Source organism: Lutjanus erythropterus, chromosome 10, assembly GCF_056507025.1.
Source record: "Lutjanus erythropterus isolate fLutEry1 chromosome 10, fLutEry1.hap2, whole genome shotgun sequence".
In the NCBI taxonomy this organism is placed as follows: domain Eukaryota; kingdom Metazoa; phylum Chordata; class Actinopteri; order Lutjaniformes; family Lutjanidae; genus Lutjanus; species Lutjanus erythropterus.
The window spans coordinates 13,380,560-13,405,981 of NC_139326.1; the positions used below are offsets into that span (position 1 = coordinate 13,380,560).

Sequence of the window (25,422 nt, forward strand, 5' to 3'; positions counted from 1 at the left end):
ATTCAGTAAGTGTTCAGTTTTGTATTCATTTGGAAACAAAATTATTCCTTGATTTTGTTTCATTTTTTTAAAACAAGCTTAAACAAAGAACCAAAACAACAAGGACGTAAGTATTTTTTCATCTCTGCATGGGTGCTACATTTAATTATGTGTGTGTTTGCCAGAGTTGTCCCTGAAAATTGTTTGTTTGTTCATGGTCTTCCTGCTTTATTAAGACAATTTGTGGAGGAAACTGATGAATTGCACAGAATTCAGACTGTGAGATGTCATTGCAGGTTCACGTTAAAAACTGGTGTCCCCTAAGAGCACAACACAGGACGGACAAGTTAGTCTTTAGATGAGTGCAGTGTCTGTTGCCATTGGTTACGTTTGCCAGCATCTAAAAATTCAAACTGGGCTACGTGACTGCCAGTCTTCTCATTTCAGTAATCTCAATACAAGATCATTGCTGTAATATATTGATTAATTTCCCACAGCTCCTGGTGTATTTCTGGTACTAGCGTGCTGTGATTGGAAAGATTTCTGATAAGGGTTGGACAATAACCCAAGTTTATCAATTTATAGACATAATGAATCTCTTATCTTAAACTTATTTATATTGCATTTGTCTATAAAATATCTATAAACTGACAATAGTTAGAACAGCCAACAAATCAGCCAGTGGTCCAGTTACTTTATCTGGTCATAATGGAGCATTGTGGTAGCTAAGGCTGACACAAATGTCATTTTATATTCTTTATATCACCCAGTCATATAAGTCCATATCTTATCTCTGACATTTAACTGTCTTATAAACATTCGCTGCATATTGTAGCTCTATACACCAACCCTGAGTGCTGCACTGATGCTTCTACACCACAGCCTGCTGTCAGTAATTTAACTTCCTCCATCGTAACCTCCAGTGGAGGTGAAGGATTTCAAGGCTCCAACGTCCCTGCAGACCCTCGGAGGACAACAACCAACGCAGACAGGTTGACAGTCAGACATTATGGATCCAGATGAACGTTCTGAATTTGTTCACGAACGGGCCTGAAAGATTTTTCTCAACACTGATCCACCGTGCGTCCACTGTTAGCTTGACCAGTGCTCAAGAAAGGACAAGTCAAATTAAATAGCCAGTCAGTGACTTGAAAAATCAGCTTGGTTGTTGCAAACACACAGTGAACCTCTGGAGTAAGGACAGCTGTTATGTGCTGATGTCGGAAACAACAGGACTAATATGTGATTTTTTTGAGACGTCAGAAGAGAATCAATTATGTTCATTTTGTGCAAGTTAATGAATTAAAATGGCGGAAGCATGTACTGGCTGCTGACTCAGACTGCGCATTATCCGCCGACAGCCTCTGTAAAAATTTAAAAAAGAAAGATTTGATATATTTACTGCACTAAATCTTAAAATAAGCATGATGTGTCATTACTGATCACACAAACATGCTAAGTTGAAATACTGGCAACAACAACACAAAACAAAAAAATGAACCCAACAGATACCGTTTCTTCTCCCAGGAGGACAAAGACATGACCGGTCCTACTCTTCCTCTGATTGGCTTACCCTGATATTCTGATCCCAACTCTAACCGATTACTCCTCAGTTTTATGCCTGAACCTAACCAACCCAAACAAAGGCAACACGTCAATCAAAGGCACAGTGGGGTGGGTCATGAGTTTCAGTATCTTGCCCCTAGGCAGGGGCTGGTGTTCACAGTTTTGGTGTGTGCTGATCCAGAACTAACCTTTAATTAACAAACTGCAACACAAACTCTCTGGCTCGACTGAAAAATACAGCAGGAGGGTATTTCAGGATAAGCTGACTGACCTCCTGATTCTTTTATTTGTTGCCTCCATCCCCAGTGAGACCGGATAAGCACAACTCTGTCAAATTTCAAAATGCTTTCAAAGAAATTTTGACCTTGAATTAAAGTCAGGAGCTTAGTCATGAAGTGACGGTCTTAGTCAGAATCCACTTCCCCGAGGTCTCTGCCCAGTCCTTACAGTACAAACACTTTCTCTCCAAAAAATGTAAATCCGAGATGACTCACCCCCTGCAAGTCTTGAGGTTTTTTGAAGTCGATAAATGACAGAAGCAGGTCTTGTTGAAAGGGCCTGGTGTTTTCTGCTTGGCCTAATACGATCAACCTCATCATGAAATCAGTCATTCATCAGGTGCTGCTATTTCTGACTTTTTTTAACTTTAGTACCCTGTACTTTGTTCGGGAACAAACACTTCCAATTTAGAAGAAGAAGAAGAAGTCCAAGAACTCCTGCTACCACCACATGGCATTTGCATTGCATTGAATAAATCTATGTCAAAATATTTTGGTTAAAAAAAGCTTAAAAACATTCCATCATGGCAAATGATAAATATTACCTTCCCTCTGTTTTGACTTTTTATCAGCCTTTATCAACCTTTTCATAGATCAGGGGGTTGTAACCAGGGAGATAAGAAGAAAGCTTTACTGAATATAGTGACAGAATATTTATCACCCCGCCATCTGCACAGAACTAGCCAGATAACAGGTGTGACTAAAGCAAAGTAAGCAGATGTCTGTTTGAAGTTTAACTAATCTACCATCTGATTCTGCTCGTATGTGTCTGCTGATATTTAAAAGTCAGTTTCTCGGTTGGCTGCCATCATCATATCTTTTCATGTCTTTCTGCAGAAAGCTCACCAGAAAATTTTCTTCGCTCATCCCATGTACCCTCTCAAAGCCAGAGAAAGTTTAAGTGGTATGGCATCTTATTTTACTGAAATCTCTGAGAGCAAACTAAGTTTCTAGTGATTTTATCTTTTCCATTTTTCTCTGTGTTTCATTTATAGACATATTTCTTAGGAGTGGGTACATTAGTCAGGTCTTGGGTTGTACTCACTGAAGTGCAGATCTTATAGCCCACTCCAAAGTCAAACCGACACTGCTCGTCCATTGAGTAGTTGATGCCAGGAAGTTCAGGAAGCTGCGGCCAATCGTGTTTGAAGGGGTCATCCAAGAGACAGTCATACGTGCTGTCAGGAAATGAAAAGAGGTGACACTGGTGTCAAACACAGAACAGAGACTCAATATTGTCATCCTAACACAGGCATTAAGGTATTTCTCTGAATTAAATAGTTGGCTTGGGCCTTTATTTACCTCAGTCACAGAAAGAACAAGGCCTTTAACTTGAAATAGGCTTACTTATGACTCTCTTGCTTTATATGTATATTTTATCATGTTTTCCCCAGTTTAAAAGACTGAAATATAAGATTTAGTGGAGATATTAAATTAAATATTTTTTTCTGAAACATGAATTCTCTTCTCTTTAGGTAGTTCCTGTCAGGCTGGTGTATGTTTGAGTGTTCACTTTTATGATGAGCTTGGTTTTAATTAGTTAATTAATGCTACAGAAAGGGGGTTTCACGTCATGATTGACGGCTGAGCTTTGCCTCCGACAGGGTGTGTGCACGGGACCTCAATAATGTGGTTCCAACCCTGATCACTACTGTGCAAATTCTCGCTCCAAACGATGTCACAATGCAAGATGGCAGCTCTCGTATCTGGGATATTTTGGCTTCATTTTTGTACAGTGGGAGGAAGTGGAGATGTAGCATCCATCTTTATAAAGTCCATGTGTTGGAAAAGCTAAAACCAGAAAATCTATTGATTGGAAACAAAGCTGCTGATAAATTTATCATCACCCATTAATGGACTAATTGCTTCTGATTTCCACATGAAAGGAGGGATAAATGCATCAACACAGTCCTGTCAAACTCACTACTCATGAGTTTCCATTTTCCTGTTTTCATTCACTTAGTCATTCCTGGTGCTTCTATTTTGATGTTTTTTGATCAGTGTTAAACTGCTGTCCATGAAAATCAACTGTTCCTGCACAAATGCTTCAAATGAAAAATGTTCCAGCAACTCAAAGGGCATCAAGTATTAAGAGATGGAACACTGATCAAAAAACAACAAACTAGAAACAATCAGAAGCTCAGAGCAGCACAGTGGTAAATATGACAGGACTGCTGCTGGGCTGTTAGAAATCAGTGCAGTTTACCATATGAGCCAATGTACCAGTAATTCCACTCTGCTCTATGTTTTTAACCTGGACTTAATTTGAGATCCGACCATCATTGAATACTGGCTTTTATTTGAGAATTGACTGTAACCTCAGCATGCTTGGGCATCAAGAGCTGCATCACACACACCACCTAATCATTTAGCCAGCAATCCAGAGAAAGAAATGTTTTTAAAATGGAAAGAAACTGGAATAAACGCAGATTCAACATTCAGTAAAAGCTCCTAATTACTCACTTGTTTAAACGTGATTCCTTTGAATTTTCTGACTGAATGTTGCATAAAGCTTTCAGACAAATTCTGTTCTGTTCCTTCTTTCAATAAGAGCTGTGCATTTATATTCCAGGTTATGGACAGATTTGGCTGAATGTGGCCAGGTGGTGGAAAGTGGCTCAGCTGGAGTAAATCACTCAATTCTTTTCAAGGCGAAGGGCACCGCTTAATCCTGCTCAGAGACAGACAAAGCTCATGACTTTTGTATGTTGGAAATTATATTTTAACATTCTATGAATTTCACCGCACCAACTGCCCTGCTAAGCCTTCTCTTCCCTCCCAGGACCAAAGCTTTCACATTTACAATCCTACGTTTTAATACTGCAGTAAGTCTTTTTATACAGCATATAGATTTTTCTCTGCAACAGCTCCTGCTGCTCTAACAAACAGTACACTGTATGGTGATTGATTGCACATTGCCATTGTCATCTCCTTTGGTGCAATCCAGTCGTTTGATGGCCACGCTCTACTGAACATTCCCTGTCAGAAATTGATTCTGTCCCAGCTGAATGAAAAAATTCGATGTCTATGAAGTGAACACCAGCTATGGATGCATGTGCATGTGATGTCCATATACGCTCTGACAGAATGCTGTTTCAGTTAAACACATTTGACATCATCATGAGCTTCAGCTACTCCAGCTGCAGGTAAATGATTCCTTAAGAGTAGATTAAAGTAGATTCCAGTACAGTAAAAATTGAATGTTCTTCTCATCTTACATAAAATTTAAATATGATGTAATATACGATAGTGATAATTATTATCTCCTCTGACCTTATTTTATCAGCCCCCAATATTTGTTTGTGTGTTAGTAGGCAGAACGGGTCATTATGGACTTAAGACAATGGATTATGTTATGGTGTTGATAGCGCCGCCATATGGTTGTTTATAGAGCACTTTATATTTTGGCTCCTGAACTGTTAAGTGTTGAAGAAAATGGAGTTTTCTTCATTGGTTCAAAAAGAAGTTTCACATCCATTTTGTCCACTTCCATTTTGTTTTTAATGAGCCATAAAGTGAGCAAAAATTTGTTTTTGTTTTGTTTTTTCATATGCCTCAAAGTGAAAACTCAACAATATAAATTGCCTGCTTGCCCAGGATAAGTAAAATGCCATGTTGGCCAAGACAACATGGCAACTCACTTGCCTGATTGGGCAAATGATGAAAGAGAAGTAAGCTACTAAAATATTGTTATAATCAATTATGGTTCAGCCAGGCAAACTCATTTTAGGATGCTTATTGCAGCAGCAGAACATAGTTAGAGATCGGCATCTAGGCTCCGACCTGATCGCTTCTCACAGATTATGTTTGCATAGAGATATTGAGGAGTGCTGAACAAATATCTTGGACCTCCTGTCGGAGCCTGCAGGTGGATGCTGGGGTGTTGGTGGGGCTGAATGAACAGACAGTGATGCAGAGACAAGGCAGCTGTGGCACTGACAGGCAGAGGGAGAGAAAGGAGGTTTAAGCAGTTTAAAGTGTAACTTGCAGGTTAAATGTCTTAATAAAATTTATATGTAACCTTGTGTAAAATGGCAATTTTAAAACTTAATTTAAAGTGTTCAAATGTTGCATCACATTACGTCTGAAGATGAAGTTGCTGTGCCTGAGTCTGCCTCTGACCAACATGCAGCAGTGGGTGGTATTGAGTCTGAGTGGTCATCTTTCAATGAGTTGGTATTTTTCCACCAGTTTTAAAGTGCATTTCACTTCCGGTGACCATGCCGGATCATTGTGTATGCTACAGGTGCACAAACTCCTGCCTGTCAGGACATCAAGTCCACAGTTTTCCTGACAGGAGAAGGGCGGGAGCTGCAGGACATCACTGCTGCCTCCATAACTAAAATTCATCTCTCCCTCCCTCCTTATTTCAGTCTCCGTCTCTCTCCCCGCTCCCTCTCCCCCTCTCTCTCTCTCTCTCTCTCTCTCTCAGTCCCCGTCCCTTTGGAACTCTCTCCCTCACTGTGTGTGGATTAATAGGAGGCGAGGCGATGTGAGACAGGACTGATAAAAGCTGATACTCAAACATGAGCTGAACACTGGATTAGCTGTTACCTAACGCTGTTCATTCACCAAGACACCTGCTCGGTTCTCCACTGATTCCCCTCACACCACAAATCAGTTTCTCTCCTGTGACCATTATTTCTCCTCACTCTGTTTTGTTCCTGGTCTCTCTGACACCTTGTAGGCACATAGTCATGAGCCTGTGGTCCGTCATATTCATAAGACCATGCATTGTCAACCTCTTCAGAGTCAAAACTAGCATTGGGATCCATGTTTATTAATGTTAACTATGATCTAATTCAGCATGTCTGCCTCAATCTACATCACTTCCAGTCAATTGTTTTTAGATGTGGAAGTAATGTTTCATGCAAAATGCCAGAAAATGCTGATTTCAGCTTCTCAAATATGAAGATTTCCTGCTCTTCTGTTTTGTTTTTATTTTCATATCAAATTGAATATTTTGAGGTTGCAGACTAAGAAAATAACACATTTAAAGATATCACCTTGGACTCTGATGAACTGAGACAGACATTTTTTACTAGTCTCTGACATTTCATAGATGTTGCAGCAACAGGTAGAACATGACAGAACATGTTGATAGATAGATGTGGCTGAACAACGTGCTTCTCAGCTTAAAGACGAGAACACAAAGGACTGGAGCACACGGATTAATCCACAGCCTTTAATTGGGCAACCAGACTAACATTTCAGCACTACTGTATCTTCATCAGAGGACAATTAAAGGCTGTGAATTAATCTGTGTTCTCTGAAGCAATAAATTCCTCGGTGCTTTTACAAGGTTCTTTTTTTTTCACAGGAAAGATTTCGGTATTCTCCATAAGGTCCTGGCAGCCATTCAGGAAGATTTTCTGTCGTCTGGTGTATTTTTACACGGATCCAAGTAAATCATTTTCATTTCATCATTTTCTTTTGAAATAACCAATTTGGATGCTTGTCCAGCTCTGGTAGAGGTATGAGTTCTTTGAGTGCCTTCTAGATAAAGCTAGGATTTTGCCATCAATGCCTGTGACTCTTGAACCATATTATATCCTTAATCCTTTCAGTCTTACCCATTTCAGCTCCGGCTCTGCAGTCTTTGACCACTGCTAAAACAATGCAGGCAGCTATGAAGTCAAATATATATGACAATATATTAATGCAGTCCCACTTCTACAAGAACACTGAGTGTTTGTTATGTAACGCCCAGCCACTTTACTACAAACATGAACTCACTGGATGTATCTCTTCAGCTCCTGCCCGCTGCACATGGACCAGTGGTATCGATGGAAGGCTGCTTGCACCAGAGGAGCCATCACGCTTCCCATCGCCGTTTCATCCCCGCAGCGGTTGCCTTGGCCATCATGCTCCATGCCCAACCTGCTCCCACAGAGAGAGAAATATTTACAAATATTTACAAAACTGCAGGGTATTAATATTAATCCCTAAGGAGTTAGCTAAATAAACCGCTTTTACACCACTGGCTCATGATACAAAATCGTATTATCCTGCTGTGGCCAGAAGTGGAAAATAATGTAATATATTTACTCAAATAATTTAAAGCAAAGATTAACCAATTTGTGAGATGTTTTACATTTAGTGTCACTCCACAGCAATTCCAGTATTCTTACTTTTTTTCTTCCTCCCTCCTTTCATTGAAAATGTGTGATTCTTTAAGCGTTTCTCTGGCCATACATGACATTTCTGGCAAACCTTGAACATAAAAGGTTCATTCTGTCAGTCAAGTGGAGACATTTTTCATTTTATTGAGGAAGCACCCTTTTTTATGTCTATGCTCCACCGGTGGAATTTGTTAACTGTGATGCTTCACCAGTCCTTATTTACTACTGCACAAATTTCTTCCACTCAAATCTTGTTACTTTTGTTTGGCATGACATTTCCAAATGTCTTTGTTTTTTCTGCAGCAGGTTAATCTTAAAAAGCTTGTCACAGGGTTGTCTCAAGGCTTTGTAAAGCTAGAAATATTCTCCCTTCAAGTATCAATGAATTTTTTGGAATTCACATAATTACTGCAAACATGACCTTCATCCATTCAATGGTGTAATTTTTTAACTAGAATGCAACCATCCAGAAATATGCCAGTATTTAACCCTCCTGCAGATGTGCACTATCAGGGCAGTTCAGATACATGTTCATCCATGCACACTAGCACTTTAAGTCACTTTTTAGTCCTGTACTAACAAAAGAAAACTGCTCCCTGGAGGAACTCGAGGAAAAAAAACTATTCCTATCCAGAAAAACTCTCTGTACCACTGCAAAAAGTTATGCTCTGGTTAACTGTTCTCTACCTGAAGGTGGCTATTATACTGCTCAGGTAATAAAGATGCCACTTGCTCAGGTATTTGCTCAGTGTGTGTAACATCACAGACCTCAGAACAGATGAGAAATCAGAAACAAACCGTAATACAGATGGTATTTTGAACATAATGTGTGATGAGCTTGTTCACAGAAAGGCGTGTCTGTGAAGATTCTCAGTCATGGATCTTTTGCTTCTTGGATGAGAGTCCAGTTTCCTACGATAACCCTTCTCCAAATTCACAAAAAGTCATAAACACACTGTTCCTCATGCAGGGTAGCTTCACTGTGATGGAGACGATCATTACACCTGTTGCTGATATTTAGTCAGTGCAGACAAAGACCTGTTTGTTTGTAGATGAATTTCAATACCTTCCATTTAGGCCTCACAATTTACCAAAACCAGCTTTTCTTCTGAAATACATCAACTCCATAAAAAGTTGGACGGTTGAGCAGTTTTTATTTCTGCCCCAGATGATGTTGCTCCAAAGGTGATTAAAAGCCTTGGGCTATTTGTCCTCCTGAATAAAACCTACCCTCCACAAACTACGCACCTCTGTGGATGAGGGTATGCATCTTGACCAGCACGTAAACTCTTTGGTTGGCTCCATGAACATGACTAAACTCAGAGATGGAGATGAATATACATGCATTTATTTTGTCCTAACTTGATTATTGCAGCTCTGGTCAGGTCAGACACCGAGCTACATTAAAGAGCTAATGGAACAATACAGTGCCAGTAGGAATCTGAGGTCCTCTGATCAGGCAACATACAAAATAAATACATTTGTACAAAATATGATGGGATGCCAAATGGGATTAGAGTGAAAAATGTGTCGAGGGTCACGTGCTAAGGTGAGTGTCATGCAAGTGATGGCTCTGTTATTATGATGAGAGAGATTAAGGGTCGGGAGACCAATGATTACGCTGCACTTTACCGCAGCTTATGTGTACATTTATCTTTTCAGTTGTCACAAAGCTCACAAAAACATATATTGAGCATCATTAGTCCAGACTGCAAGTGGACCTCATATATCATAAAAAACACCCGTCAGGACAGAAATAATAGGGTACTACATGTAATACTGCTTCATATTTCACTCAATCTCAACGCATCTCTGTTGTAACTCCTACTCACCTGACTAATGATCGATTCCTGCACTCATGTGTTGATGCATTTACATATGTTAGCATGAATAACGTGATCTTGCACAATTATTACATAGATAACATAGACTCAGATCACTTATATGATCACCTTCTTGGAAGTTTCCATGACTTATTATGAATTATTTAACAGTAGTTAAGTTTGAAATTCTTGCTAAAATGTTGGCACTGAAACAGACAGATTGAAGTGTGAAAATACCCTAAAGAAATAAATCTTTCAACATCTGCTTATTTGCTCTTTCCTATTCTTTCTTAGTGTCCTTGCTCTGAAGGACAGGTCGCGTTTCTCTGACATACAGTGAGCATCAATAAATACATGTGTCAGCAGTTGAGGCATCAATAGTGTGCTTGCAAATGTCAGAACACAAAGTCCTCTTCAGTTATTTTTAGAAATGCATGAAATGTTCTGCAGCTGCCGTACCAGCCAATGAGATTGTCCCTGTTGCTGATGTGTGCATTTTGTTTGGTTATGCAAATGTTAGAAAGGAATAAGAAAAAAAATGACTGATCAAACTCCATCATGACATCTTGCTAAAAGCTTTTGAGAATTTTTTTTCATTATTTCATGCTAAATTATGCTCAATTTTTATTGTTTTGTTTACTTCAACTAATTTGACATTGAAATAGTGTGTTTTTTAGTGTATTACATAACTTTTATTTTTTGTTGTTTTTGTCCTTGCACTAAGGCTTCTTCAGCAGGTAAGAGCAAACAGTTCCTCTCCTTTCATATACTCACATTTTATCAACTAATACTGATATTTTGTTAACTTAAGCGATGGCAACAGAGAGACCTCAGTTCTGATTGGCTGCCAGACTCAAAATAAGTTTTATTTAATATTCAAGTGCTATTCTAAATAAGTATGCAGGGTCTGTTTAATCTGAAAAAAAAATCACAGAAAGAGTTTCCCGGCTTTGTGCTTTGTTATGAACCTAAACAAGGGCTAAGTATGCTTGTTAAGAACCGGGTCAGACAGAATGTGTCACACGACTACATCTGAAGGGAAAAGTGGTCAGACTTGAAGGCCTCCACACTTCTGCATCACAATTCTCCTGTGAGAGAACGACACATACTTTCTGACAGTCTGTCATCAAAGGTTGTGTTGCCCTTGTTTTTACAAACAAAAACTGACAAATGTAGTTGCGTGAAGAATGAAAAAAAAGAGCTTTTAAGAGAAATTCTACTTTCTCCCCGAACTACTCATTGAGTAAAGTGGGTGTGATTGTCCCACTGTCAGTTTTGGAAAGTTAGTGAAATTGTTGAAATCAGAAAGGTGTGGGGGCTTCAGATGCTGTTAGAACTGACATTAACTTCCTTTGAAGCATTCTTTGAAGCATACTGAGAGCCTAAAACAACTTTAAAAAATGATTTCGATTTGATGATTTAATGATTTAAACATACTTTTTCTTTCTGCCTGCTGTAAATGACCATCACAGAGAAAAGATTGGGCTGTTTCAGGTCATGGGGTTCTGACTCATTATTTCTATATATCAGAGCACTTTATCATGTATATATTCCTCATTTCTACAACAAAAGGCCTGAGTTAGCACCCAGATTCACCCCGGCTGTCAACACAATGTGGAGTGTGGGTTGGTGAGTCTGACACATCTTGTTCAAGTCTTCCTCTTTGTTGCATTTGCTCACTGCGTCTCTTGTCATCTGTCTGTCTGATGTCTGACTGCTGCTGATTAAATCACTGTCTCCTCGGACTCTTCCTCGGCTGCTACAAAGGTCCTCTTAGGAGGATCTGTTGACTGAAACTTATCATCTATGTACTGTCTTTACAAAAGATATATGTATATAAACAGAACGTAATTAGGCCAGATCTGTGCTCTGAGTCTCATATTAAATATTGACTCTCCATGGATTTATGGTCACATGATTGATTATGGTTACCTAGAAACAAGAGACAGCTTGTCTTTATTAAAGACTCAGCCTGTCCCATTCTCCCTCATCAGATTAACACTGTATACCTGTGAAAATAATCATGCAGCACTGCTTTATAACATTTTTCAAGAGGTCACGTTAAATAAAAGGTCCTAACCATGGCAACAGGTAATTAAAAAACAAAGAAACAACGTGCCTGCTCTCGGACTTCTTATCTTTTGTTAGTGGTCACCGAGGGCAACAATGTGGGTCAAATAAGGAGGCAGGAGGTCCTGAAGCTCATCTCATCACCACAATATAATTACTCCTGGTTTGAAAGTTGGTCATTTGCATAATATTGGTAGTGCCCTTATGATCCACAGTTGCTTGTCCTCAATCAAAAATCCCAGTTTATAGATGTTTAGGATTGATTTACATGCCTCCTACTGGAGAAAATGCCACTGTAAGATGTTGACTCGGAGCACAGACTGTTTGAAGAATGGTAGACAATTATTTTTTTGTGGACTTTCATGTGACAGCTGGCTGGCTTATCTGGAAAGACGAAGCTGTTGTTGTCAAGGTAATATAATCCCAAACTGCATTACTTTATTAAACAAGTGGAGCAGTCGGCAAGCTCCGGGGAACGCATTTTCCATAGCCTTGCGCATTTATTAATGCTGGAATAAACAACTCAAAGATGTAGTGTCACATATAATTAAAACTGAAACTTGTATGGACATATTGGACAAACAATATGGTTCATATCATCAAGAATATTTAAACCTGTAACAAACTCACCTCACTCTCCTGAGTCTGCTGAGAAATAAATCTTAAACATACAGTCTTAACATTTTTTGCAGTGTTATGTTAATAAAGATGCATTTCAGATACTGTAGATTCTCATCTTGTCTGTCGTCAGGATCTAATTCTGCGTAAGATTTTCTCTATGCAGCACGTTTGTTTTTGTAACTTTACTTCCACAAGTCAGCAGTGGATTAGTACGAGCGATGCATAAGGGGACACCAAAGCTCTGTTTCTCTGATCACAGTCAAATGCATCCCGCTCAGTGCGTCTGGAGCGTGCCGAAAGCAGCAGACTCCCTGGCGCACCTGTGGCACGTCTGGGCACAGAGTGGAATCAGAAGGAATACATCCCTATAAGTAATAGGTGTGAGTGTGTAAGAAGCTGTGACACATATGACCAACTACATGCACGACTTTCACCCTCTATAAACACGGCAGGGCTCTCCATCATATCGTCTCTTGCATGCAGAGGTTTGAATATGAAAACAGCAGCTCAGCTATCACGCCAGGTGCAGATTAAGACTCTTTTTAGTTAAATTATTTTTCTGGACATATTAAAGACCTCATGATCATGTTTTCCATACTCTCTATGCTCTCTACGCATAACAGTGCATGAGTTCAAGTCTAATCACAATGAAACAAACAATACTAATGTGCAGATGAAAGAGAGTAAAATGCTGTATATATGTAGTCTAGTTTTACTGCATGTTGTTTTTTTCCTTTTGATCAGACTGTTGGAAAAATAAGTCTTCATATGACAGGAAGAAGATAGAAACCATCTGGTAATCTGATATATTAATTTGATGCCAAATTAAACTTTTTTTACTATTAAGATATGCTGATGGTGGTTAAAAGCTAGATTTATTAACAAATATCTACAGACGCTGACTGTTCACAGTCTGTTGATCGCTCACTATTTAGCGATCAACAGACCACTGATGCCCTTTTTATCCAATTTGTTGCAACAGCTTATTAATGAGTTATGACCCAGATCTCCATTATTCTTGAACTACAGGATTGTTGATATGTAAATAAATAAAATGAATAAATGAATATACCCAAATTTGCATGTGATATGCACATACTCAGTGGAAATCATCTGTGATCTCATCAGCCATAAACATATCTAAGCACGATCTTCACTGACTGTATTTTAAGATCTCTCTCCTGTTTCCGCCTTATGCAGCCATTGGCCACCCAAGCGTAGGAAGCACTTTTAATTGTTCTTCAGCTTAGATGCTGTCTCGGGTTTGCGCAAAGCCTTCACAATATTTAATGAAGGATTTAAGTCTAATTTTGAAATTGAATTCTAAGACATGTCTCAGAATTTCCCCTCTAGGATCTCTTCTGAGCCCTTCTGAGTGTGTGTACAGCACAGCTCCTGTTTTCCACATTGTTTTTATATGATTTTTGTGTGTGGGAACGTCTACTGATCCTTGAGGATGAAACCGCCTGTTCACTTCTCCCCAGGGTCAGCTGCAGAGTGGATTCTTACTGTCTCAGCTGGTTGACTCTGTCAAAGAGCTGCCGCTCCTCCTGAAAGACAGCTTCTCTTTCCTACACACCACCATCCTGCCTCCCTTTTCAAATTATTTCATTTGCAAAAAGCCAAAATATTCCCAACAACCCAACAATAAGTAAAAACCAGGCCGTTGTCCTGTTTGTTAGGTTCCACCCCACAGGTGATGTTAAAATCTAATGAATCTTAACATTTTAAGCTAATTTTCGCCTCCATCCTGACTGATGCCACCCTTTGGTGCTTGCTGATGTAATGCCTGTGATGTAATTTAGGGACCAGCTAAAGGGTCATACTGTCACTGAAATGAAGAAGAAATTGTTTAATATGAAAATGGCTTAAAAAAAACTCTCATCACCGCAAGGCAACCGATGTTTGCAATGGGGGGCAAATATGTGTCTAATAGATGATGCTTTCAGGCCTCGCAGAGGAAGATGTTTCCCTGGACAGCGTCCTCCATAAACCTGCATGTTTCGACACGGCCAATAGACCTGCCAGGTAATGTGGTAATGGTAATATTCAATTTAAATTAATGATGGTATCATTAGGCTGCATGAATAAATTTAGGATTAAATTGTAATTGAAATTGCTGAGTTCATTGAGATAATATCAACACAATTATGAGGAGTAAATTTATACAGGATTTTCAAACTCAAAATTGCTTCTAAGTATTAAAACATACAATCCATTAGAGAAAAACCTCAGTTTGCATAACCGCAGACTAATTGCACATGACTTCTATGACAGGTCTGGCCCACTGACCAAAGAGAAAAGTCAAAATACGAGAAAATTGGTGAATGCTGAGAAGCTGAGACTAAAAAAAGTCTTATTAAGTCTTGTGATTTTCTTGCAGTCTACGTAAAAAAAAAAACACATTAAAGTTTTTGTGGCACTATAAAGTCCATAAATTTCAAACTGAGTCTGACACTCAAATAAAATGGTGGCGGGTAAATGTAGTGCACGACAGTATTGTATGGTACAGTATATAAGGCGAAAGACAACAACACATTGTGGCCTGTATGTCAGACGTGATATACAGTATGCTGGAGGAGGTGTAGATTATATGTAAGATGTTTGGGGACTTGAAAACAAACTGTGATTGACTCTTTGTGCTACTGGACATGTGCTCAATAACAACAAACCCTGCAATCCAATAAAGGCTACGTGTTCACCGTCAGATTGCTAAAGGCCAATCTGCTTAAAGGTCCCTCGTGTCACTTAACATAGAGATCAAGGCGGGGGGAAGGCCTCTGCAAGATGTTCACACTTTATATGTGCAACTGTGGCATTATGTGGAACAGTGGCGACTTCCCTCACAATACAGCACAGACTGACCTTGACAAGGGGAATGTGAGCATTTAAGAGCATCAAACATCTACACAGACAAAGAGAGAGGAACATAATAAGAACCTACACATGTCCGGTCTCGTGGGCCACGACAAAAGCTGAGGAGAAGCCGTCCTCATGGTTGAGGGTGCAGCTCCGGACTGGGTGGCACATTCCCGTGACCGGTGCATAACCTGAAGGACCGCAGGAAAAAGGATGAAGGTTATGGTAAGAAATTGTTAAACGAGAAAATTCAAGCCATGCTGACTTATTTCCAGTGAAGAAAACTGTTAAATGAATCCTCATGTTTGTACTCTTTTTTAGACAGAATCGGACAAGCAAAGGTTCTAATTTAAACGGTGATTTTCACAAGTTTACAGCTTTTTTTCTTTCTTTTTTAATTCAGGCAAAATTCTTGTATGCCTTGAGCCGCACAAAAAAAATCCCATTCACCTACACTGGAGTGAAAGCAGGCAGGTATCTACAGACTTGGGCAAAGAAAGCTGACACTTTCTGCATGGAATAGCACTCGGGTAGGTGGGTGAGCTTATCCTTTAAGTAGGCCAGATCTGTGTGTGTCTCTGTCTGTGCATGCATTGTGTCTGTTTACATGTGTCGCATGTGCGTGATGAAACAAGTAATGATGAGCTCTGCAACAAAAAAGGAAGCAGATAATACAATCATAGCAGGAAGAGGAGCCGCAGAGGGAGAGAAGGAAGGAACAGTTTCCATGTTTGATTAAAATTCATATTTCTACTGTCCTACTATTTCCTGCTAGACTTTATTTGCATGATGTTGCATCAGTACTGTTGACATTAATAACTGTGAGTAAGCTACAGGTGTCCACAACTGTGCCACATTTAAAATAAACATGTGTTTCCTCATTTTTCCTCACTTTGAGCTGTTGTTTTGCCACTTTACTGTCAGCAACACAGCTGCAGCTGCAACATAATGAGTAGACATTAACTTTGTTTGGCACCGAGCCGCAAACGCTGATAGATTTTACATGAAGCAAACCACACGCTGCAAAGTAAAGACAGACATTACAGTAAGGGATATAGATTTTGGCACAGCACTGCTACTAATAATGGGCTATGCTGACTCTGAGATACAATCATTGATCATGGAAGCGTCCAAATTGCAAATCCAATCAGTCTTCTCATCACTGAGTGAACTAGAATAAACCTCTTATCTCCAGGTTTCCATTTTGATTTGAAAATTTCATCTGTTATCACGACAAAGTAAAGATGATAAGTGGAGAAAAGATGGAACATGAGTGTATTGTAAAAGAACATCTATGCAAAAAGTAAAACTTGTGTTGATCTTGTTAAACTGAAGCTACATTTAATTTTGTTTTGTTTTGTTTTTGTAGAGAGCAAGAGAGTTAATGTTGGGTTGTCTGCAGTTTCACTGGTAGACCCATTAACATCAAAACCAATTTGTAGCTTTTACACCTGAATATGTACTTTCTGCACAAATCAGCTTCCAATGTCATGAATCATTCAAATAATTCCATCCCCACCACAAATTTGAACAAACAGAGCTGAAATTAAAAGCAAGCTGACCAAAAATTTAAGACCAAAAAGAGAAGAAAAAATATATTATAAAAAAACATGTTAAATGAAGACTGAAAGGGAAACAAATTGAAATGAAAATGTGTGTGGTAAAGCAAACAAAAACCCTGAAATGACCCTGCTCTGTGGTATCCATGAGGGAAAACACATGCTCAAACACTCTCAGTGCTTCCTCAGACAAACATGATTGACTCTTCATGCGTTATGCTTTCCCGAGGGTGAAATCTACTCTGGGAATTTTCAAAACTAGTTTTGCACCTCCCCTTACATTTACAGTTTGCTCTTTTGCTCCATCTGCCATAAATCTAGATGAGAAAATTCTCATTCAAGTTCATAAAATACCCAGATAAGTTTATCTGATTGCCTTATCGTTACTACAAAGTCACACCAAGAACTGCAGCACAGAGCAGCTTGGAGTCTTTTTAGATCCCCAGTTTGCACACAAGATGAAAACACAAACCAAACTTAACATTAACCATTGATAACTTCAACTAGACCGCTAAGACTACATCTCATAATGCGTTATTTCAGTTCTGCCTTGCTTTTTTTGTAAGTGAAGTTATAATCTCAACAATATCTGTGTGACTTTAAGGGTCAGTTTCATGTCAGACAGAAGGAAATTCGGTACAACAACTGAGTTCTCCTGCTCATGGAGCCATGCAGGAGTGCATACATGTACCAGGATGCATTGCGGGGAGCTTGTGACTTCTGTTGTGGCACATCATATAACTTGTCATCATGATACAGGACATTTGAACATCTTCCAGGCTCTTGCTTCAAAGAGGTGACATGTTTTCTTCTAGTCTCGCCTTCCATGTTTGTTTAGCATTTCTTTAATTTATCTGATGATATGAAACAGTAAACACAGATGTTACCAATGATCCTAATTAAGGTCCCGTTCCATTTAGTGTAGCAGAGCCTGTCAGCGAGCCAGTGTGCAAAACAGCAGCACCCTGAATGCCCTTTAATATCATCACTGGTGACACCTGTGTTTACTCCACTATTGGGTGCAGTGAAAAAGGTCTGTGGCTCATCTTAAGTACGAATGATTCAACATTCAGGAGAGTTTCATGACCTTCCGAGCCTCGCAACTGCTTGAATGCAGTTGACTTCTGGAACCTGTTTTTAACTGAAACGCCTCCTTGTTTTTCTAAACCTCACACATGCAAATGTGCTTAAAAAAAGGAAGTTCAGTTTGTCAAGATTTTGAAAGCTTTTCTCCACTTGACAGAATGACCTGCCTTATTTTTAAGCCCATGTGGTGCTTTAAATAGACATTTCCTACCTTACATAATGAGATACTTCAACCACTATAGCTCATAGTAAGACAGGAGTTGAGCATCGTCAGAACCCTGTCTTTATGAAGAGGACGATCTCCACTGAGTGGTAAGAAACACGTGAAGGCTATCTGATTAATTATGTTGCTTATGTGTGTAAGTAGATGAATTGAACGTTTGGAATTGCGCAGCCTTAATAAAGGATCCACAGTAGTGCACAGAGATTAGGATGTTTTTTTTTCCATGGTGTTTGATGGGTTTGATTTGTTGTTTAGGGAAGGCAGAGCTGTCATTTCCATTCCATCTTTATCATCAACAATTTCTATCAACCTCTTATTGTCTGTTCACCATCCGTGGGGTGAAATCTGGTCAATTGCTTTGTTTATTTCAGCCTGTGAAAATGATCCCGTTTCAAAACATGTCACACTCAAACAGAAGCTTAATGACATCTTCCTTACAGCGTGGCTCTGCGCTTATCAACATCTAACAATGGCTCACGGGAAGACTGAAGAGAAGTGATTGTAAGATGTTTTCCCTCGACAGAATCGAAATAATTCTGCCTTTGGCTAGCGAAGTCCTACAGTAAGACATGAAGACAATCATGTGCCTGATGGCTTCAAAGAAAACTGAGGCTGCTCAGTGAGGCAACTTGACTGATATACGACCAAAAGGAAGCTGCTATTGGTTTAATTCTCACGAGAGATTTCAGCTTGAAAGTGATTAAACATTAAAAATCCCCTTGGATCCATGGGAAAGTCTGCAATACAAATGGTCTGACAGTAAGCATCCAATAAATAGAACAACAATTTTATTTTCCTCTCCACTTCTAGGAAGTAACTGCAGGATGATCTGTTGATGGAGGATGGAAGCACTTATCTTCTCCTGTGTCTTATACTGTGGAAAAAACAAGAGCTTCACAAGATTTTGTTTGATGTCAAATCTGTATGTAGGTGCATGTTGCTGCATGTGAGCACGCATGTGAGATCTCCTTTGTCCTCTCTGCATCTGTTTTTAACAGGGCAGCCTCGATTTTCTTATATAAGGTATATTTCTGAAAACAGTTGATGAATAAAAATAGGCAATGTAGTTACAAAATCTTGATCCATATTTGTTCAACACTGCCTAATCTGACAGCCTGCTCTGAGTTTTCGTAAGCAGTGTGTATGTATAGTAATTAAAGCGTACATTTTTCCTAGTCTGCACCTTTAAGTTCAAGTTCAAACAGTACAATAACAAGTCTAGTACAAAAACTCTGTTCTGCCTCTTTCATCTTAAAAAAAAAGCTGCAATGCAAGCAAGCACAGCACAACACAACACAAGTGTAACAGGTGAAGAAGAATTTGTAGTCTGGTTCCAGACTTCTGAATTATTTTGCACATTTTAATTTAAAATATAAATGTAGAATGAAAATGTAGAAAACATAAGATACTGTAAATGATGCTGTACTTCAACACCAAAGAGCACGGAGACTCAAAGTGGTCAATATGAGACAAATAAATAATACGTTTTGAAATACATAATCATATAATCAATTGATCTAATCAATCAAACCAAATTATGTCTTGGTTATATTGAATGTTATATATTGTACATTTCTTGTGTACATACATTAATATAGGTATTTCTTTACTGAGCCGCTTTTTAAAAAAATCAATTTTGCACACTGGGGGGCTCCATTAAAAGCACTGAATAGAGACAAAAATATCCATCTCTCTACGGCTCTGTTTTTAATTTAAGTAGGTTAGCATCTTTGCTAATTTGATGTTTATGTCATATTCCCTCTGGAGAAACCATGCATCAAAAAACTACAATGGCATTGTGACTTTTTCTAATTAAATAATGCTTGCTGGCTCTTTTTATTTATTCTAGTTACTATCAGACATAAATCACAGGTGCTGACATCAAAAAACAAGCCAACTGTACTGACTGCAGGCGAGAAGACACTGGCTGAATGGTTAAAATGTACTGAAACAGCTTTGAACTCAGTTCAATTACAGAGCGTCCCGCAGGAACGGCCCACTAAAACACAGTGTCTCCTGACTCCTACAAAGCGCACAAGTCACCAGCTGATCTTCTTTCTGTCTCTGCTTCTTCAATCCTCCTGAGCACAGTGTGAAATCGATAGCTCGCTGTACGTCAAAACACAGACATATGCTGACCGTTTTCAATCTGTACTGGGCTTAGTGTGGTGAGAGAAAAGAACTCATATATCCTTTTTCTGTGATAAAAAAAAGGATAAAAAGATAAAAGGTTTTGTCTCTATGGAAAGTGTAGTAGACATCTTACTACATTATACCACATACTAGAGATGTACTGATCCATTTTTTTTTTAAATTCTGATGTGATTTTATACCTCTGTATTCCTTCATGTTTATTATTACAGGCTGAAACTGAACTCTGGAAGTCTGGAAAGTTTGTGTAGTTTGTGTAATGCAACTTGTCCTTAATGACAGGACCACCAGCATTCTAGCACCCCCTCAGAGCGCCACAACGGCCTGACCATCACATGTAATTCCATTGGTTGTGCTCAGAAGCAGACCAAGAATGCCTTATTTTTATGAAGATACCAGAAATTATGATGAATAAATAAAATATCACAGCTTTTCTCATGAAAAACACGTCTGAAAGTCTGCTATACTTTAGTGGCACTTAGCTTCAAAAAGAAAATCAAAATATTAGCTTAAATTACCAGGTGCAGTTCAGAAATCCTGGATGAAGGTGTTATAGGGTCTTGCAGTTCAGGTAAGAGTATGACACTGTATTACCGGCTCACTGGTCATTTTAGCCTCAGCTGCATCACAGCTCTGTGTTGACACTACCTCCATTTTATGCATGAACAAGCTGAAAGCATGTAACCACATGTATAGTACAGCTTGTTCTCTTTGGTCCAAAACACAATGGGAGAATTACATTTGCTCCATTTTCTTTTTTTTTTTCTTTTTGTTTATACTAACCAATCAAATTGAACCTTCACTTTGTAGATTCTGAACTCACAGGCAGCTAGTTTATTGGACCGAGTTTTAATATTCTGGTAACTGACAAGTTAACGGACTGTGTTAGATTCTGGTTTGACGGTAGTGGCGTCATACTGTAGCAACATTTGCAACCAACAACTGAAGTGTGGGCAAAGCCGATTAAAAATAACAAGCTGTTTGGATGGATGTTGGTGTGTGAGCCATATGAGTTACTGATGCCATAAATCCGATTTAAAGTGGTTTCAGCTGACAATTGAAATCCATCAGGCTCTGGACAGGCCGACTATGAGCTCAACACATGTTACATTCTACATTGATTTCTATTATCAGATACCTGCAAAACTAACGACATCCCATCAGCCTCAGCCCACACATGACCATGCTATTACGATCATAGTGAGCATGTTAGCCTGCTGATAGCATGGTTGTAGACTCTCCATTTTAACTGTAAACCTCCTGAGTGTATCACATCATGTAATACACATAGATGCTATTAAATAGTAAAAGGAGCTTCTGGGCCTGAAAAGTTAAGATGTGTTTAATGTGCCCTAGACATAAATTCATTCCAAATCTGACTGTATGTAACCCTACGAAAAAAACCTACTTCTCTTTATGACCTCAGTGAACAGTTTCCTCACAAGTTTATGGTCTGAATTGCTATTTTTAAGAAAGCTTCCATACAGCGTGATGTCCATTTTGTGAATTAGAGTTTCCCCCGAATAAAGCGTAAAATGTCTGTTTGTCACTTTTTTGTTATACCAAAAAGTTGAACAGTGTCAGTGGCATATTCAGGACCACCACATTACCAGCCAATTGTACTGCTTTATTGTCATAAAAATTGTCTGTTTTTGTTTCTTGCGTCGAAACAAACCAAATTCCAATCCATGCCACTACAGCTAATCACAACAAACTCACCTACACTGTCTGCAGTAATTTATCTAAGGAAGGCAGTCCTCCGCCAAAGATTTTTTGTGTTTTTAGAGTTGTCTTCCTGTATGAGTCAGATTATGTTGCCAGAGCGCTGCAGACCTAAGAAACAGATATCTTTGATTGCTGTGATTATTGGCAGAGCTTTAACTGAGCAAACAGAGCAGTGGTAATGCCTCAAATTTCAAATAGCCTCCTCTAAACATGCCTGTTGGAAATGCACCCCAATAACTTTGATAAAAAAAAACAAAACACTGCATCAGTGAGGTCTGCAAATGCTTTGGTCTTGTCAGGTAATCTGAAACATGTCTGATACATGCCTGTATACTTTGCCTTATAAATTCCTTCCACAAAAAGGAAGGATCTGGTGGATTAGCCATAGCCAAAGCACACAATGTTCATTTCCAAGTTAAAAATATATGCAGCTGTTGTTCAAATGGTCAAATAAAAAAGCCATAAAGAAAGTTGAATGGGCCTTTAAAAGGTCAGATAGTGGCTCTCATTGTTTCAGTTTGGCTGCTGTGGAGAATTTAAGCAGTCGATGTCAGGCACACAGTGTAAATTACCTTCAGCCTCCAACCTTTCCGTGTCTGCATTAACAAGAATAGAAATTGGAGAAAGTTGCCAAATATGAAGCAGGGAAGGGCTTTGAGGCGTTACCTTTGCAGGATCTGTCACGGTATTTGTGCTAGATATTGGTGATAAAGGGACTTTTTGATTGTTCAGTGCTTTCTTTTTAAAGGCTTGTTGGAAAACTTTTGAGTTTTTTTTGAATGTCTTGATTGTGCACTGCTTTTGTCTGGATTTGAGGAGTTTGAAAAAAGCTTTTCACATATTTATTCTGTTGGGGTTTTTTTTTTCACTTAAATTTTGTGTTTGGGTTGTTCCTAATTGTGTCATTCAGTTTGTCGTGTTAAAAGTTTGATATATTTCTGTTGGTTTTAAACTAAAACTTAACTTTAAAAAAAGAAAGTACAAACTAAACTTAGCAACGGCTCTGGCATACAGAGACCTGGCTGGCATAAAGCATTGTTTTAGCTAAATTATCAGATAGAATATAGACAGAGCTGACAAATGGGAGCTGTGTCTTACTTTGACACTTCCTGAAAATGTGATCCTTTAACAGCAAGACAAGATGTGTAATCCTTTGAAATTAGCTGAGGGCAGACTGAAACCAAACCATCCTGATTAATAATTTCCACATTGTGGAGGACAGGATCTTTTCCTGCTGGGTAACCTCCTGTGACTGTATTCTGATCAACCGTGCAGGGCAGGTGAAAGTGCTGCTGGCATCTGCACCATCTCATCTGAGTGTGTCCTGCGGGGGTCTTACCCTGCATCCCTGTGGGGCCGAAGCCTTGGCGAGTAAGGAAAATTGCGTGGTCGTGGTGCTCGGCATGATCGGGGTCGCCTTTCTGCTGCACAAACGCCCAACGGCACACATTCTCCAGGCTCCGTGATGGGTTGCCTCTTTCAATGAGGCTGATGGACTAACAGGCAAAAGAGACAAGACACAGAAAATGTTTACCACTGAACCCTGACTGTGTAAATGAACACATTAGTGTTCTGTCAGCAGAGACGGTTCATCTGACAGGTGTGAGTAATATTCACTGTTTACACAGATTAAACTTGGGGTGATAATACAGTAAGTGGATAGCAAACGTAATTAAATCTTTACAATCAATTTTTAAAAAAAAGCTAGAAAAGGCTACTAAAAAGCCTGAAGAACATACATCACCATACACCTTAACAGATTACATATCATGTTTTTCTGCTTTGAATATTTTCTGCATGCAAGTGTGCTTTTTTACAGTATGTGTGAAAAACATCGTGAGTGGCTGACCCCTGCAATCTGCATACATTTACTGCCCTACTTAGCATCTCCGCTAAATTATTAATGGTTATGGATGTCACAAGCATGCTATATGAGGCCGGCATAAAGGCTTTTCTGAAGTGACTGTACACATTTCATACTGGAATAAAAGCAAGGGAACAAAACACATCAATGCTAACAAAATTATGGGTTCCACCTTTGTTTTAAGACTCACCCTATATAAATGATTTATTGATGGTCCATAATAAGATTATAAATTAGGTTATAAACACTTATAAATGATTAATATACAATTATAAACACATTATCACAGTTTTCAAGATGTAGATTCTGTTTACTACTTAACTGGCTCCCATTTATAACTGGCACATGGGAGCCTTTTTGTAAAATATTGATACAGGTCACCATTTATTGATGACTAAGACTGGGTGATCAGAACACAGGATGAAGGAAGATTACCAACTGTGCCACCCCTGGACGTCTGCCCTGAAAAAGATACCAACCATCTGGTAATTTGATGATTTAATCTGATATTCCACATCGTGAATGTGAAAGGAGGAATATATGATAAGTGAGCATCCAAGGAAATAGTTCTGCAGTCCAAACAGTGAGTTGGAGGAATAGTTGGAATCCTAATATACAATATATACACAGAGAAGCTCAGGCAGGCTGCAGGAGTGCTGGCAGAGCACAGTACGAGTGCAACAACATAGTTTGACAATAACAAGTGATGACGATTCCTACACTGTAAGTTGTTCAGCTGTTTGTAAGTTTGTCAGTGTGAACCGAAGCCTGTTATCCTGAAAACAAAAGCACACTGTAACACTGCAAACATTGAAGATCATTAATGATGTCTTATAACTCAAAAACATTAATCTGAACTCTAATTATTGTGAAATGGTAACGAAAACGAAACAGTTTTTCTGGCCCAGAATGGAAATTTTAAAGGAAGACACTGCAGCTGTAGTACGGTTGTCAGAGATCATGTATTTCAATTTAACGTTTCCTCAGTTTCTGATGACATACCATGGTGATTTTATGATGTATTACAGTAAAGATGCTACAAATTTCTCCTTCATGATATGCTGATGCTGGTTAAATGCTAGTAACTACCTAGCTAGTATAAATAAGCTAAGTAAGCAATGACATCTGAGGCTTTACAATAAAGATACAGTATTATATATTTTTGTTCTGTTTGTTCTCACGGGATCATATTTTGGACTTTTATCCCACAGAGGTTGAAATGTTTGTGACTTTCTTGCTCTCTGCTTGCTGTTTCAGCCGGTGATGATAGGTTGATGCTTCACCTCTTGGTCAGAGCCTTTACCGCTTCCCCGCAGTGAACACAACAAATTACTGTGCACCGACTTTCAGCATGGGGAGGGGGAAGGGGGCATTTGCGCTGCCCCACTGCAGCAACCCCTCCAACATGTTACCCATAAATGTTGTGTTTTATTCATGCCATTACTTAGCCAGAGCTTCTGGGACATACTGGCCAACGTTTAAGGTGATTTGCGCTG

At 39.0% G+C, this 25,422-nt stretch overlaps 1 protein-coding gene across 2 annotated transcripts in view; it reads right to left on the reverse strand.

Moving 5' to 3' along the window:
- The window catches only part of adamts3 (ADAM metallopeptidase with thrombospondin type 1 motif, 3), a 149,807-nt gene that overhangs the window by 43,533 nt on the left and 80,852 nt on the right, over window positions 1–25,422 (reverse strand). For both annotated transcript variants that reach the window (XM_084728256.1, XM_084728255.1), the window contains exons 7-10: window positions 23,402–23,558; window positions 15,404–15,509; window positions 7,560–7,703; window positions 2,869–3,001 (exon numbers count right to left, since the gene is read on the reverse strand). In XM_084728256.1, coding sequence (XP_084584382.1) covers window positions 2,869–3,001; window positions 7,560–7,703; window positions 15,404–15,509; window positions 23,402–23,558 — 540 coding nt within the window. The remainder of the gene's footprint in view (window positions 1–2,868; window positions 3,002–7,559; window positions 7,704–15,403; window positions 15,510–23,401; window positions 23,559–25,422) is intronic.